Source organism: Mustela putorius, unplaced genomic scaffold, assembly GCF_011764305.1.
Source record: "Mustela putorius furo isolate JIRA1106 unplaced genomic scaffold, ASM1176430v1.1 tig00000228_pilon_pilon_pilon, whole genome shotgun sequence".
Taxonomy (NCBI): domain Eukaryota; kingdom Metazoa; phylum Chordata; class Mammalia; order Carnivora; family Mustelidae; genus Mustela; species Mustela putorius.
In genome coordinates this window covers 4,343,243-4,360,812 of record NW_025421322.1, presented here as the reverse complement: position 1 = coordinate 4,360,812, position 17,570 = coordinate 4,343,243, and the positions used below count along the sequence as shown (strand labels likewise).

General features: G+C 33.7%; 1 protein-coding gene across 7 annotated transcripts in view; it reads right to left on the bottom strand.

The window, feature by feature from the left end:
- VPS13B (vacuolar protein sorting 13 homolog B) overlaps positions 1–17,570 on the bottom strand; it is a 762,523-nt gene that overhangs the window by 337,652 nt on the left and 407,301 nt on the right. For 5 of the 7 annotated variants that reach the window (XM_045077980.1, XM_004768902.3, XM_004768901.3 and 2 more), the window contains exons 26-29: positions 12,318–12,489; positions 11,870–11,984; positions 10,026–10,092; positions 5,635–6,043 (exon numbers count right to left, since the gene is read on the bottom strand). The exons of 1 other annotated variant lie outside the window; for it this stretch is intronic. In XM_045077980.1, coding sequence (XP_044933915.1) covers positions 5,635–6,043; positions 10,026–10,092; positions 11,870–11,984; positions 12,318–12,489 — 763 coding nt within the window. Of the gene's footprint in view, positions 1–5,634; positions 6,044–10,025; positions 10,093–11,869; positions 11,985–12,317; positions 12,490–17,570 lie in introns of those variants that run through there. One more of the 7 variants, XM_045077981.1, reaches the window with a different exon arrangement.

The following is a 17,570-nucleotide window of genomic DNA, read 5'->3' as shown; positions in this document are numbered from 1 at the left end:
TACAAATATAGATATATAAACAGACACAAACAGAGGCAGAGGGCAAAAAAATATGTATGCAATACAGTATAGGCCAGACAAAAAACTTAATACACAAAGAGCTCTTATTAAGTGATAAGGAAAAGATGAACAACTTAGAAAAACAGTGTGCTTTTCATTAATGAGCCTGACAAAACCCCGGAAAACTCTGTTAGGATGAGCGGAAGGAAACAACACTGGTACAGCTATTTAGAAGGGCAATTTAACATGACAGCTCCTAAACATTTTAAAGGTACATGCACTTTGATCTAGTAATCCTTTTGCTAGCAATTTATTTATATACATTCTCAACCAAGTCATGAAAAAACGCCCCTAAAAAGGTGTTTATTGCAAAAAGTTTATATAAGCAAAAGATTAAAATTAACCAAAAGTTCACAGAGAAACATGGCAGACTATATTTTTCAAAATAGCCATAACAATATGCACCCCTTTCTGTACGCTCTTATTCAAGGCTACCTGCTTAGGAAGTACTTAGGCATCTGAATTTTGAAATTAGACCTTAAAAATCCCATCACAACCACCACCAAAAAAATAAAGAGAGAGAGAGAGAGAGAGAAGCAACTTTAAAAAATAAGGTAGCAGAAGTCTGGAAATATTTTTGCAATTACAATCAGTTGGGGATTTTTCTAGTTACAGTAGTTGAATGGGAAATTTAAAACTTATAATTTAACACAGTAAACCAAAAAGAAAAAAACAAACAAGACAAAAATGCAAAAGAAATCAAGATATAAAGCAGTTTTCCCTCCATTTTCTCAAAGAGCCAGGTTTTTTATTCTTTCTGACATGTACACAAATTACTGAAGCAGAGAACCTGTCCCAATAAACCACTGCTGCATAGGACAGAAAAAGGAAGTTAGAGTTCACTACAGAACTTCTGACCTCTGTCTCATTGTGGAGGTGCTCGGGGGCGCTCAGTGTACACACGTTCCCAAGCTTACTAAGAGTGAGCCCTCTTATTGGCTGAACTATGCCTGCACATTAGTGTTGTTCAGAAAATGCCACAAATTCTGTCCTCATCAAAAAGGTGTTCTAATATACTGGAGGTTTGAGGAACCTTTTCCTCAAAAAGGTTCCTCAAAAACAAAAAATTCTAATACAGAATTACCGTATGATCCAGCAATGCCATTCCTAGGTACATATCCAATAGAAGTGAAAACGAACTCCAAAAGACACCTGTATGCCAGTGTTCATGGCAGCATTACTCATAATAGCCAACTCAAAGCTGGAAACAACCCAAGTGTCTGAGAGATGTAAGTTAACAAAATATGGAAAATCCCTAAAGTGAGATATTATCTAGCCATAAAGATAAAGTTGATACCATGCTACAATATGAATGGAGCTTAAAAACATCATGCTAAGTGAAATAAGCCAAATATTTATGATTCCACTTACAAGATATATCCAGAACAGGCAAATTCACAGAGACAGAAAGTAAATTAGAGGTTATCAAGGGCTGGGAGAGTTATTGCTTAATGGAAACGGAGTTTATTTGTGATGATGAAAACATTTGGAAATAAATAGTGATTACTGTTGTAAAACACTGTCAATGTAATTTATTCCATTAATGTACCCCTGAATAATTATAAATGGAAAACATTTTGTTATATGTATTTTACCACAATTAAAAAAATGAAAAAGGAAAGACTTCTAATTCAATGATCAAGACAATTTATATTTTACAGGTTACATCTGTCTTAAGAAGAAACATTTAACATTATAAATAAGATACACCTAGTGATGACCACCTAAGGGCTATGACACTGATATGGATGGTGAAAATTAGTTTGCCAGGTAAATTTCTCTCACATGTATTGTTACAAAAATTTTATTCAAAGGAGCCCTGGAATGAACATCTAAACTGAAATGAAAGAACAATTTACTGTGAAAATGTCCTCTGTATTAACAAGTACCAGTCAAAGACATCCCAAATCATTCATTATATCAAACAGATATCATTTCACAATGAATAAGCAAAAGCTGAGTGCAGATCAAATGCACACACTGAGAAACAGCTATGTCTGATTCTGGAAGTTGTACCAGTATAAACATTCTTGAATATCTATTTTAAGTCTTAGCCAGACTGGCATGTCTTGAAAAAGCAACACACTGATACTGCTTTATATTCTAGGCCTAATTTCAAAATTTAAATGGGAGATGAAGCATATACATTGTTTTTTTTCCCTTGTTATTTGTATTTGTGATCACTACTGATATTTCAGATGTGAAATTTAATGTGTAAAACCTTATATTAAAATAGCATTAGGGACACTAGAGGAAAAAGGATTCAACTTAGGATTAGTTTACATGCAATTACTATTTAGAGACCAGCTCAGTCCCATAATTTGAAGGTCATTTATAATTCCTGAACACTTCTATATCAGTACTAAAGCATCATGAAGTCAGAAAGGTTGCTTTGCTTCCTAATTTGTCTGCACGACCTTTCCCAATTTTATCATACAGCTCTCTTTCTGTATTTCTCTCCACCTCATCCTAACTTTTTGTCTCCTATAAAACCATTTTTCTTAGGGCTCAATGAAGTTTTGGCCTTACCAACTGTTTACATTCAAATGAGAATAATCAGAAAATTAGGGATACATAAAATATACACTACAAAGAATTTTCAGGAAATCACAAAAGCTTACTAACATACCTTATTTTAAGTGAAATTACAGAAACCCACTCTGGTTAGGAAAATAAATACTTTTATACTAACTAGAGAGATATATCAATAAAAAACAATATATTAATTGTTAAAAAAAATTAGAACGTTTTTATAATATAGATATGACTTCATTTTTAATTTTATCTAGATTCAAATTTTCTGCCATTTTATTTTAATGGAAAAAGTTATAGATACAGTAATACAGTGATATTTTTGAAATGTAATGGACTACTCCCAACTTTTACCAAAATAATCATGTTTCCTCTAATGACAAAGCCAAACTACTTCTGCTTCCAGTGTTTTCCCCCTACTCTCAGCTGAAAAGGCCAAAAGATGGTTTGAAAATCTCCATGACCTTTTATGTCTGTTCTCTTGTGTGGTTATGAAAAAGTGGCTCAGTTGATTAAGCATCTGCCTCTTGGTTTCAGCTCAGGTCATGATCTCAGGGTCCTGGGATGGAGTCCTGAGTCAGGCTCCATGCACAGTGGGGAGACTGGCCTGAGATTCTCTCTCTCCTCCCTCTGTCCCTCCCTCTGCAGGTGCATTCTCTTTCTCTCAAATAAATAAATTTTTTTAAAAAATACAGGTTTTTTAAACCTACGTAACTTTAATATAAATTTAGATAGCAATGTTAGATAACAATCTAAACATTCATTAGATACTCAATAAAACATTCATCTGATACAATCTAAAACATTCATTAGATAACAATAAGGAAAAAGCATAAAGGTCAGTGTCTCTGCAGTGAATATAAGCTTTTCTGGTTTGCTGTTTCCTCTCAGATCACTTAAGATATCATATCTTCATATCTTCATCACTTCGCTCAGTGAAGACTACTTTATTCTTTACCATTCATGTGTTTCTACAAACTATCTGAATAAATGAAAATAACTTGGCAGTTGCTCTCAGAATATAGCAATGCAGAGAGTACTAATTTATCTCAAAGTAATCAACTTTATGATAGTTCTTATAAAGAATCAGAAGGAAAAGAACAGGAACTAGTTTGTATAATATGCTGGAATATATCTCTAGACATCTTTGTAATTAAGACCTATAAAGCTCTACAAATAATTTTTTATTTATAATGTTTTTTAAAAAGGACCATTATTTTTATCAAAACTTAGTTAGTTATAGAACTACCCTATGACCCAGCAATTGCACTACTGGATATTTACCCTAAAGATACAAACGTAGTGATCTGAAGGGGCACGTGTACCCGAATGTTTATAGCAGCAATGTCTACAATAGCCAAACTATGGAAAGTTCCTATATGTCCATCAACAGATGAATGGATAAAGAAGATGTGGTATATATACACAATGGAATACTATGCAGCCATCAAAAGAAATAAAATCTTGCCATTTGCGACAACATGGATGGAACTGGAGGGTATCATGCTTAATAAGTCAAATATGCAAAATAAGTCAATTGAAGAAAGACAACTATCATATGATCTCCTTGATATGAGGAAGTGGAGATGAAACATGGGGGGTTAAGGGGGTAGGAGAATAATAAATGAAACAAGATGGGACTGGGAGGGAGACAAACCATAAGTGACTCTTAATTTCACAAAACAAACTGAGGGTTGCTGGGGGGAGGGGGGTTGGGAGAAGGGGGGTGAGGTTATGGACATTGGGGAGGGTATGTGCTATGGTGACTGCTGTGAAGTGTGTAAACCTGGGGATTCACAGACCTGTACCCCTGGGGATAAAAATATATGTTTATTAAAAACTAAAAAATTTAAAAAAAACTTAATTAGTTATAATGTTAGGCAGAATAATCTTCCCTATGTGTTTGTGAGACACAATAAGAGACAGACTAGACTCCCAAGAAGAAAGAGAATGGAACTAGGTGCTTTTCTTTTTTATATACCATCACTGATCATTCAAGCTCTTCCTCCTCCACATCACAAGTAAAAGGAAAAAGGCTTTACTAGTCTCATGTGGCAGAAGCTATTAGTTATCCCTCTCATACCATTCTCTTTTCTTTCTCAAATTCATAGGGCCTTAATTTATGAGCAAGGTGCTCTTCTGCCGAGGGAAACACAGCAGTTTCTCAGGCTCTCTCACAGTGGGGTATAGCCATTTGACTAAGTTTTGGCCAATGAAGTACAAGCAGTAGTGAAATGTGGGACTTGCAAATATTCTACCTTGAAAGTGAGGGCACACCTCCTCCTGATTCAGCTCTCATTTACTGAGAGCTTACTAAACAAGTGGTACTATTAACATAGTCTCCATGTAGTCATCATTGGAAAGTAAGCTATCGGAAGACCTATCAAGTTAAATACCACTATTACCATTTTGTACATAGTAACTCAGATTAACCTGCTCAAGATTTTATACTTCATAATTAGCAAAGCTTGGATTTGAACTCAGGTCTCTGTAACTCCAAAGTTCATACTTTGTGAACCACTACACTCTAATTTCACTAAAAAGTCCTTAAAGTTCTTCACTGTTTCATAGCATGGGGGAAACTAAAAATTTAAAAGTTACTCTCATGGGTGGAGGCAGTAGGATTATAAATTCACTTCATTTTAAAACCTATAATAATCTGCACCTAGATGCCTCGAAGAAGCCACAGGAGCCTTGGAGAGTTGGCCATTTTTTTTTTTTTAACTAATTTCTAGTTACCTTAGGTATACAGAACCTAACATTTGAGTTTAATAAAACGACAATAAGCATAAGCTTTGCTACCAAAATCCCTGATGAAAAAAAAATCCACTTCTTATTCTAGTAACTAATTGAGTCAGAAACATACTCATTATTCTGAAATAACTCCTAAAGATTTAGTTGAGAATGATTATACCATAATTACTTTTTCTAAAACACACTGAAGTGCAAAATACAACCCCCAATCATATTAAAAAATGGAAACTTAACCCCCTACATGGAGGTTCTGTAAAATAAGACCAAAAAAAATCTGAAAGACAATACCTTCAATACTTGGCTGCATTTCTTCTATTTTTGGAACAAAAATTCTGATTACGCTTGTGTTGATATAAATCAAAGGTAAACTGCGTGAAGTCAATGTATGGCTCCTCATGGGCTGACCGGGAGATTTTCTTTTCTCTTTTTGGGTCCTTGGTAGTTTTGCTTGAAATATACTTGCAATGGCATTAAGCAAAGGAAAGCAAAGGACAATATCAAAAGCTTGTGCTGAAAGAAGAATTTCATGAAGAAAATGGGGGGAACCATCCGTTAAACCTTCAGATAACTTATGAAAACTTCTTCGCTCATTTCTTGATGTTAACTTGTGGCGGACATTTTTTGTTACAGCTTTTGTGTATGTCAAAGAGAGAAATCCATGCTGCTGATGAGAGCCATCTAGAAGTTTTGCTGTTGTCTGTTCCAGAAAAAGGAAATCATAATACACACTTCATTAAAAAGAAAAAAAAAACTTTTTGAAAGCAGAAAATGATCTTAGTTGGTATTATAACCTATATTATGTCTATATCCATTGATGGGCACATTACTAATCAATTCCACAGATGGGCAAAACCATCTAAAAACTAGAATGACTCAACTGAAAATTAGGAATCTTGAGTTCTAGTTCTAGATCTGGAGAGGCAATTAAACTTTGTTGTGTCTGTGTCTATGATTTCTACATTTTCTGTAACTTTCAGAATTTGGAACAAGACATCTCTGGATTTTACCTTTTTGTTCTTGATTATTCTTCACTGACAGTACCAATTTGGTGTTGTAACATGGGTCAGAGAGAGGTTGTTTATGCAGATGAAACTGAAATAACCATGTTACATATTTCCACTTGTAACCAACAACCTGAATAAAAAAGATGATTGACTTCCCTTGACCTAACAGCTTTTCCTTAGATAATCTGGCTAATTTATATGATGACCAAGCCCATAAAAAGAACCTCACTGAAACCATGCTTTGATAAGTAAAACAACCACTTAATGCATGTTTACTGGAAATAGTAACATAACACAAAAAATAAAACATCTGTCTTTTAGAATCTGCTTATTTTCACTGGCTATCATACTGTTTATAAAACTTAAGTACCAGCTCTCTTACAACTCAAACTCATATTCCTTGGGTTAAATGCTATATTAATATGCATACAACATTTGAGAAAAAATTTTATCATCATAACATCAATATTTCTGACCAAACTTGTCCAATTAACTTACATTCAAATTACACACTCTAAACAAATTATAGTAAAAGAGCATATTTTAAGAGTGAAGTAAAAATGCATACTTTGTATTCGTATGAAAAGGACAGCTCTTGAAAGTTTTCCTGAACCATGAAATATACATAAAATCCCATTTTGTAAATTACTCAGCATAAAATTACAGTTAAGCTGTTATACTCCACATTTCCAACCTCTCTTCCCTGGGCCTAAAAACAAAGTTTTTAGGTTATTAGGGTCCAATGTGTGATGTTAAGAGAGAAAGTAAACTGAGAAAGAAGAACAAACAGGAAAAGAGTGAGAGCGGCAAAGCAGCAATGCGTCCAGGCCTATGCTATGCTTTGGCTTCCATTTCCTTCCTCTCATGCAGCTGCCTGTCATCCAGTGACAAAGCAAGAGGGAAAATAGAATACAATGCAGCTGTTACTGTTAATTTTGCTTTTAGTCTGGACTTTACAATGAAGAATGGTGAGATTAAATTTACCTTCATATATGTTATTTTTTAACCTAATTTTCTGACTATTAAAAATAACTTGGGATGGGGCACCTGACTGGCTCAGTGGGTTAAAGCCTCTGACTTTGGCTGGGGTCATGATCCCAGGGTCCTGGAATGGAGCCCTGCATCTGGCTCTCTGTTCAGCAGGGAACCTGCTTCCTCCCCTCTCTCTGCCTGTTTCTCTGATCTCTGTCTGTAGAATAAATAAATAAAATATTTGGGGGAAAAAAAAAGAACTTGGGAAGTAGGCATTGAATGGATGTACAAAATAATCATATTTCATATAACTGTCCTGCCCTCAGAACATTTCTTTAATCGTTCCCAATCTCCTTGTTGCCGCTCTGACTTCTCTTTCCTTTTGCTTTCTACATTCAAAAGGAAATACGGCAAAACAGGAAAAAGTGCCACCAGTCTTATCACTATCTTGCTGAACAGCAGGAAACACGGGATGGAGAGGGGTGGCTGGGGTATGGCCACACAGCAACATGGTCTTTGGGTCTCTAAACTGGGCTCTAGGGGGCGCAGGCTATAGGAAGCTGCCATCAACCACTAATCTACATAACCTAGCTCAAATAATCCTCACAACAGCAACACATGAATCCTGGAAAATGCTTAAAAGGTGTTTCGCTGTATGAATGCTTTGATTTAGAAAATATATTTTAAACATATTGAATGTAGGTACTCTTGAAAGGTAAACTCCCATGAGATGAAGTTTGTTGAACTACTGCATTCTCAATTCCCTTAATGTAAGAGGGAAAAAAAAAAAAAGAATCAATGAATACTAGCTGGAGTTGAGATAATGTAAATATTACCTTTTATACAGGAATAGTATCTTATACTCTTTAAGATGAAAGGTTAGAAAATAATTAAAGAAATATTAGTAAAATTTTTAAAACCTTAGAAAATTGATAAAGAAAAATTTTAAAGGGCACTAATTAGTGGGGTTTTTCATGATTGTACATTAAAGTTATTCAAAATGTGAAAAAAATTAAGAATGTTTCTCATAGACACTAATAACAATCAAAAAGATCAAAATAAATCTGAACAGAACTTTTGCTGATAGAAAAGCCACATTTACAGACATCTTTCTTCAGACCAAAAATCCCTAAAAACATAAAAAAATCAAATCACAAACTAGCATTTGCTATGCAAATACAATATTAAACATTAAATCTAGGAACACAATTAGTTAAAATATTTGGATAATTTTTATCATTTTTTAAAAAGATATAGGTCTTAAATTCCTTTACCAAAAAAAAAAAAAAGAGGAAATAGTTCTCATATGCTAAGAAAATATCTAATAATGTTTGCAGGAATTTAATAAATTCTTAAGAGAACTGCTATTACCACTGTGATAATCTGGTCTTAATATTTTAAAATTACATACATTTGTATGGACTTAAACAATGTCGCTTAAAAGAATTAGCTTAATAACATATCCAGATATATTGTACCACTAGAAAAAAAACAGGGTTTTAAACATCTAAAAGCCACTGGTGTGCAGTCTAGTATTCATCTTCCAGCCAGTCAATGATGAGCATACAGCCTTGTCCAGTTTCAAGAGGTCACCAAGTAAGGTACTTTGAATTAGTTGCAAGAAGGAAATGGCATAATTGAAAGGGGGAAAAAAGCAAGCTAAATAAGAATCAAAGTTTGGTCAACTCTTGATCATTCAAAACATGCACAATTTAAAAAACATTGTACTTAATGTCCTACACTCTGATTTTCTTATGCTTATGGTAAAATTGGGTTGTAATCACAAAACCAGAGTGAAAAACAGGATATGCAAGTAACCCAGAAACAAATAAGATCGTAGTGGAAAACCAGTGTATGATTTAAAAGTGCAGTAGAGTTCACTGACAAAGTGGATCATACAGAGGAAGATGAAAATCAAGAGTTGACTCTATGGGTAGTTGAATTCCTCCTCTGGATTCCTGTTAGTGGGAGTCTGTAGCATAATTTTAAAATGATTTCTTACAGAAGGAAAGAAGCCAAAGCAATTACTGAAAGGGTCCTGCTTGCTGATGGGTCGAACCAACAAGGTGCGTCTGTTCAGCTTGTCGGTACAGGAAAGGAAGACACCTCCACATTGCCCCAGAGACCAACACTCTTCCCCAAGGCTTGAGGTGATGGACAGGAGCAAAGAAGGTGAAAAGACAAAAAGCAATAAAAGCCATAAGCAAAAAAATCTAGATACTTTAAATTTTGCTCAAGTTTGCATAGGTTCAGGTTTGAGCCACTGCTAGGTATGGCCTCTGTCTAGACCATCTTCTGCAAAAGCATTGTTAATGGAAGTAAATGAAAAATAATTGCTTTTAGTATAAAAGTACTACTCTTAGTTTATCATAAAGGACAATCCAACAAGAACTCATTTATGAATAGGAGGAACTTCTAAAAAGTCAACATAATAATACATTAATGATAAAGTATTTTAATGAAAGCAATCCTACCTTTGCTGTTTGAAAAATTTTCTTAATACCTATAACAGGAAAATGGTTACAAAACACAAACAGCTTAAAGGAACAATTTTATTTTATAATGTACTTTTGGAAGAACAGGTCAAAAAGAATATACTTTGAGCTCTAATTCTTATAACCATTAGTCCTATTGCATGAAAGAACAAAGATAAACAGTTTACAATATATTTTTTAAAAATCATAATTACTAAATGAGTCTCACCACAGGTTTTTCTTTGCACTGTAGAAATACTCCTTCAAAATGTCCTGACTGCCAACCTTCCCCTGGCCTGGAAAACATAAGTTCACCTTATCTGTTCTCTTCAATTTTTCTGAGTTAAAAAATTGAGCATACATAACTATTTCAAAAAGTTATTATATAAACAGCACTACACTGAACTAAAACACGGATCTGACAATGCAATCAAGAACAACTTATATTAGCACCACATGCTCGTCGTTTTGCATGGAAGCATTTGTCTTAATGGTAAAACTGTATACTTACTGATTGATTATTTATTTCTATCTCATCCATAAAACTATCAGGCCCATAAGGGCAAGACTGACATCAATTTTTCTCAAACACTGTATCCCCAGTGCTTATTATTAGCACAGTGTGCATAATACACACCCAATAAATATTTTGACTAAGTGAATGAATAATTATCTAAAACTTAGATGAATTTAACAGTAAAGTCACTGATGATAATAGAAGATACATTATAATATTCACATCATCAGGAAATGATCTCAGCTATAACATAATAATCATGTATCATCTGCAGAAATCACTTTCATATAAAGACATGCTATTCATGAGGACCTAAGGAACTGAACATTCCATTATCAAAGAGCAATTCATGATTCATGGCTAAAGAATAAAAACAATTATCATTTGCTTTGTAACATACTACTAATAAAACAGAGTTTAATATATAGCCAGCAAAATATTTTGAACTTCACAATTATGACACAATGTTTTAGCTGGACAGATGTGATGGTCACTGACATAAGCAATACAATGTAAGTGATAAGCAATATGATAAAGAATCAAAATTCAAATGTTTTTAATGTAGAATTAGAAACATGTTCAATAAAAAACATTCTATTTTTAGGTTCTATGATGTAACAGTAAAGGTATAGAAACATATGCTTCTGCAGGGATTCAATAAATAACTGCTGAATGAATATTATAAATTCCAAGAAAAAATACACTTTAAGGCTGTTTCTACACCAATATGAAATTGAAAATATGATGCTGTGTAAAAATTTTTTAAAATGTGTGAATTTTATGGTATGTAAATTATATTTCAATTTAAAAAATACAAATTCCAGAGTTGTATTCTAAAGCAAAAAACAAAAACAAAATAAAAAAGGAAACATAAAATACAAAAAGTATTTTTTTATCTTCATTTGGGAAAAATTAATGACAAAATTGCTATGCATCTTTGTGAAGATATCTAAAACTTTACTTTTTTACTACCATTATTTATTATTATAACAAATATGTATATATTAAATATATATAACTTAAGTATAAATTATAATTGTTTACATCATACTTTTGATAAAGATTTACTAGGGAAAGAAAAATTTGGTTCTAGGAATATTCACCACATGTATATTAATCATGTGTGAGACAAGAAAAGTCTCTGAAGTACAAAGGGCCATGAGATGTCACTACTCCATTTCAATCTGTGATTATTCTAGTATGGAGAGGGGATGGAGAGTACACAGCAAAAACCAAAGCTATCAATCATGTCTCCAGCAAATTTGCAAATATACAAAATAAAAAATTGTGTGAGACGACAGAAAAAGCAGCTTATTTCATTTAATATGGCAAAATGGGTCTTCATGAACAGATTTGCCATCTTATGAAACAAAACTTTGTTATATTCCACATATGAATGAATTCCAAGGAAAACTGATCAATTTATCTGTGAAGAACCCTCTTTGGAAATAAGTACAGTATTTTTTAAAAAGACCCAAATTAAAATATAAAAATTCTTATATAGACTGTGTCCAAATAAAGTATAGCTTTTCCCGCATTCATTACACATTATTTACCTGCTTCTATAGTGATCAATATTGAAACTCTCTATTTTACATTTCACTTTGGTATATACATCCTGAACATCTATGGAAGCACTGAGGTCTTCTAGTTCACTGACCATGCAAAGCTCTGCAACAAGAGGCAAACATTAAAATAAGCATAGGCCTCACAATCAATATTAAAACCTTCTATTTTAGATTAAATTCATATATATATTCTTGATATCTACAGAGGAAGTGAGACTTTCTGTTCATTAACCACATAAGATCCTATAACACTAAGGAAAAGTAATAAAAATTCAGGTATTATATTCAATATATTAGTACTGCTAATAGAAATCACCTAAGTTAGATCTAATGATGTTTATGTGACAGTTATAAATAAAACTAAAGTCTACTATTTCTTCTAAAAATAGTGTTTAATATTTTATCTTTCCAGTAGAAAAGAGAAGTAACCCTGTACCTGTGCCTTTATTCTCAGGATCTGGAGCAAAGAGTTTTATAGTAATTTTGGGGAGCACCCACTGCATCCACAGACTAATCCGTCCACTGGCTCCACCAATGTTACTTGTAGTTTGTTCCAAAGTCACAGAATCTGAAAATGGTGAATCATCACCTGCTTGTATAGAATCTCCCTGGGATGAGAAAAAAATGACTGTGTAACAAATAAAAATAACCTTAAAAATTACATAAAATTTGAAATTACCACTGATAAGTTTTCCATAACATATATTTGCTAACAATAAACATTTAAATGCTTATGCTGATACATGTTAATAATATATGTACTAATCACACGTTTTTTTATAGTTGAAATGTCCAGGCATGTCATTCCAGTCTTCTCAAGAGTACTAAGATCCAGAACAAGTTTGGGTTGTACCAATGGGTATTTCCTTAGAGAACAGGGTCTGCAAGCTAAGCTACAGCCAGGGGCCAAATCTTGTCTATTTTTGGAAATAAAGTTTTACTAGATCACAGCCATACTCATTCATTTACCTATTGCCTATGGCTGCCACGTAGCAGTTAGGTAGTTCCTATAGAGATGCTATGGTCCACAAAACCTAAAATATTTAAAATCTAGTCATTTATAGAAACCAGAGGTTTGTCTACCCCTGCTATGAAGTACTTATGTGAATCTACAATATCCATAGCAAATTGATTAGCATAATTAGCATGGCTTAAGAAACAGAACATTTATCATGCCTCGCATATTTTAATATAAGAAGACATTAAAAAGTTGGATTTGACAGATTTTTAAAAGAATTTAAGTAATCTCTATATCCAACATGGGGTTCAAACTTACAACCCAAGATTAAGAGTCACATGCCCTACTACTAAGCCAGGCACATGTCCCAACAACAGATTCTTAAAAATGATTCATATGGCTAAATAGTTAGAGGTAAAGAGCATGAGTTTATTCAATTCAACAAATACATAATGAATTATAAATATGTAAGTTCCCGCATTTGGTACTAACAGACTTTCTGTAAAAGGTTCATTTGGTCATCATAGTTTTAGTTAAATCTTTTCAGCAGCTGTTAAGTGGGCTAGAGAAAAATAAATCCTGGTATGGAATTGAATAGCTTCAGCCTCAGAAGCAGGAAGACACGGTGCCGGGGACAGTGATCAGTCACTCCTATATTTTATTCTTATAGGATTAACTACCAAGTATTTGGGTTTTTAAAATTCCAACTTTGCTGTCCATTTAAAACCTTGAAAAACACACATTCTCTGAGATTTGATCGAATACACTATAGCATGCTTATTTTTTTAAAAGATGTGTATGTACTTTTAAACTTTAGTTATATGTACTTAAACTCAGTCTGGTAGGCAGCATGATATATTAGGGTTAAGGACTTCTTTAGACCCTAACCATGGGATTTAATCTCTTGAAGTTTGTTTCCTCCTCCGCAAAATGGTTATTTTGATATTTATCTTTTAGAGTTGGTAAGAAGAAATAAGAACATAAATGTGAAGTGATTTACACATAATAAGAAATTTGTAATTAGTAGGTATAATTATCACCATCAAACTGAACCACAACTTAGAAATTGTATACTCAAAAGTCTTACAGAATTTGGTATTAACATCTCTTGCCTTTCTCATTTTGTTATCTTTCTAACTTTAACACATTTTCCTTTGCCATATGACCTCCACTTATAATAGTTTGTTTTTGCTTTGAATGTCTCAAACAAGATGTTCACTTCCGATGCTAAGGAGTCATGACCAGTAGTCAACAGGCAGAACAAGAAATTTCTTAAAATTTGATAAGAAGATAACATAATGTGCTGAATATCTGTTTTCTATGCAGAGTTTCTCAGAGCAGAAGCCACTAATCTGGCAACTCAGAGCAGGGACAATGAGCAAAATCTCATACAAAACCAAACCACAATTTGTGCTCTCACTACCACAAACATACCATCTACTCAGGTCTATTTAGTGTCTACATGAAGTGTTTACCTGAATCAATGTTCTGTAATACCTGTCAATCAGAAGGAGATTTTAATTTCCTTGAATCCCCAGAAGGAGACCAAATGGGGATGATTTTCACAAAAGAACAGACAAGTACTTATTATTGGAATACTCAGGCCCAGGCATAGCAAAACAAAAGTGTCCTATGATGTACTGTGACAGAAAATTATAGACTTAAATCTGAAGATAGTGTAGTCACTCCTTGTTCCACATCATCAAGCAAAGCAGACAGCTCACTCTGTCTCAGCTCACTGAGAATTTATGTTCTCACATAAATTCTTTTCCAAAGTAAGTAGTCCTAACTCTGCTATCCTTGAAATTCTTACAATTTGAGAAGGTATACAAAAATTCAGGGTTTTGGTTGCTGCCTGAAGTAACACAACACCTAATGAAAAGCACAAACTAATCCCAGAAAAGGATGTATTTTACGAAGTCAAATTCAATAAAAGACACATAATGTAGTCAAGATGCCTTTCTTTATGGGTAGGTTCTTAGAGCAGAAGCATTCATAAATTAAATTACCCTTCAAGACTTAGAAGAACATCATACTCCCAGGAATGGGAACTGCAGAGAAAACGGCACCTCAAGTCAATATGACCTAGTTTTTTAAAAAAGTATTATTAGGTATGTTCAGTAGGAATGTTAAGAAAACTGTGGCTTCAAATTTAATAAGAAAGCACTCCTAAAAAAGACTTTTGCTCTCCTTCCTCACACAGTTCCAATTTTCCTTTTGGATTTACAACACTTGGTATGGTGTTGTTAAATATGTTTGTGCATTAATTTTCTGCTTGATTTCCAAATCTATAGCAAAAATTGAGCCAGAATTGCAGATGCTGAACTATTTTCCCACACCTCTTTATGCCAAGTTCTAAAATATACATTTCAATTCTTTCACCATTTTGTCGCAAATTGACCAAAAGAACTGAGTTTATTTTTCTAGCTGAATTTATCTTTGTTCATCTGGAAGAGCAAACACTGCAGCCCTTCATCCTTGGCCTGCTTCAGAGCTCAGGGATGATCATAGTTTTGGCCACACTGCTACTCTCCCTTATCAAAATAACTCCAGCATTCTTGTTCAATCACAAAACTTCCCAAAGGGCTAAACACTTCCACCACGGTTTGTACTTAAGTCAACAGTAACAAGTGGCCTGCTGTGGTTTCCACTACCTTTGGTCTCACTATTTCAATGCAAGGGTGGGAAAAACGATGAACTGTTTTTAAGCTTCGTACTTACGCGTCTTACTCCTATTTCCCCCTCTACAACCATCCAGATTGATATTCAGGAAGCTAGAGTTAAATTCACTGAAAAGTATGGTACTTCCTATCAACATGTCAACATAAAAAGAATTACTCATAGTTTAAAGTATAAATCACCCAAGGTTCATATAAACAAATACTTCTCTTCTTCTTAATACAAACAACTGTAAAGAGTGTGCTTTTTAAAACCAGATTCATGTATAGTGAATTCTTTATAGCCAAAATAATTAATATATTTGGCCTGACTCAGCAAGAAAAACAATACTTTAAATAGTAAATGTTTTAAAATTTTTATTAATGTTTTTGAATGCAGATATTAGAAATAAAAAATTCAAAACTGTGATTTCAAAAAATTTCCCAGATATATAATTGATATAAATAAGCACAAGAAATGTAAGGTGGCAAAAAAAAAAAAAAAAAAAACCTTAAAGACAGAAAAAAAAAAAAAAAGAAATGTAAGGTGGCTTCACAGCAATTTCTTTCTAGATATGTCTCCCAAGGCAAAGGAAACCAAAATGAAAATAAACTACTAAGACTTGATCAAAATAAAAAGCTTCTGCACAGCAAAGGAACAATTGACAAAACTAAAAGGCAATCTACAGAATGGGAGAAAATATTTGCAAATGGCATATCTAATAAAGGGTTCATATCTAAAGCACATAAAGAAATTATAAAATTTGGGGTACCTGAGTGGCTCGGTGAAGTGTGCAACTCTTGATTTTGGCTCAGGTCACGATCTCAGCATTGTGGTACTGAGCCCCGTGTTAGGCTCTGAGCTTTGCATGGAGTCTACTCTAGATTCCCTTTCTCTCCCTTTGTCCCTCCCCCCACTCTCTCTCTCAAATAAATAAATCTTTTTTTTTAAGATTTTTTATTTATTTATTCGACAGGGAGAGAGATCACAAGTAGGTAGAGAGGCAGGCAGAGTGAGAGGGAGAAGCAGGCTCCCCGCTGAGCAGAGAGCCCGATCCCAGGGCCCTGAGATCATGACCTGGGCCAAAGGCAGAGGCTTAACCCACTGAGCCACCCAGTCAGCCCTCAAATAAATAAGTCTTTAAAAACCCCACAAAACTACCCTATGACCCCACAATTGCATTATAAGGTACTTACCCAAAGAACACAAAAATGTTAATTCAAAGGGGTACAAGCACCCCAATGTTTATAGCAGCATTATCAGCCAAATTATGGAAAGAGTCCAAGTGTCCATTGACTGACGAATGGATAAAGAAGATGTGGCATATATATATACAATGGAATATTACTCAGCCATAGAAAAGAATGAAATCTTGTCATTTGTAACAACCTGGGTGGAGCTACATAGTATCATGCTAAAAAAAAGTAAGTCATAGGAAGACAAATACTGTACGCCTGAAATGAATATTGCACTGTATGTTAGCTGGAATTTACATAAAACCTTAAAAAATGTAAGGTGAGCTCAGATTGATAGGTTAATTTATATAACTCTTTAGATTTAAAAAGTAAAATCAAGTAAATCAATAATTGTGATGGTGAATATGTGAATATGATTATTTGGAAATAGGAAAAGCATAACAAAGTATTTTGTTGATGTATGCAAAGGCTAAAAAATAAGCTCCACTTCTCTAATCTATTTTGATATATTATTTTTGTCTTCCAACAGCTATTCAGTTGATCAGATGATAATCTAAATGCAAAACTACATTTTTTTAAAGTAAGCTCCACCATCACAGTGGAGCTCAATATAGGGCTTGAACTCCCGATCCTGAGATCAAGAGCTGAGCTGTGATCATAAGTCAGATGCTCAGCCAACTGAGCCACCCAAGTGCCCCATGATTCCCACATTTTGAATAAAAATGTCTTCCTATATGTTGAATATAAAATCATTTAAAGATAAATATTGAATGAAACAAGTCTACTTAAAGGGGAAGATTTAAAACGATTACAATACATTCTTAAAATAACAACTCAGTATTCAAACTAAATTTAGCTTTTTAAAAAAAAAAAGACT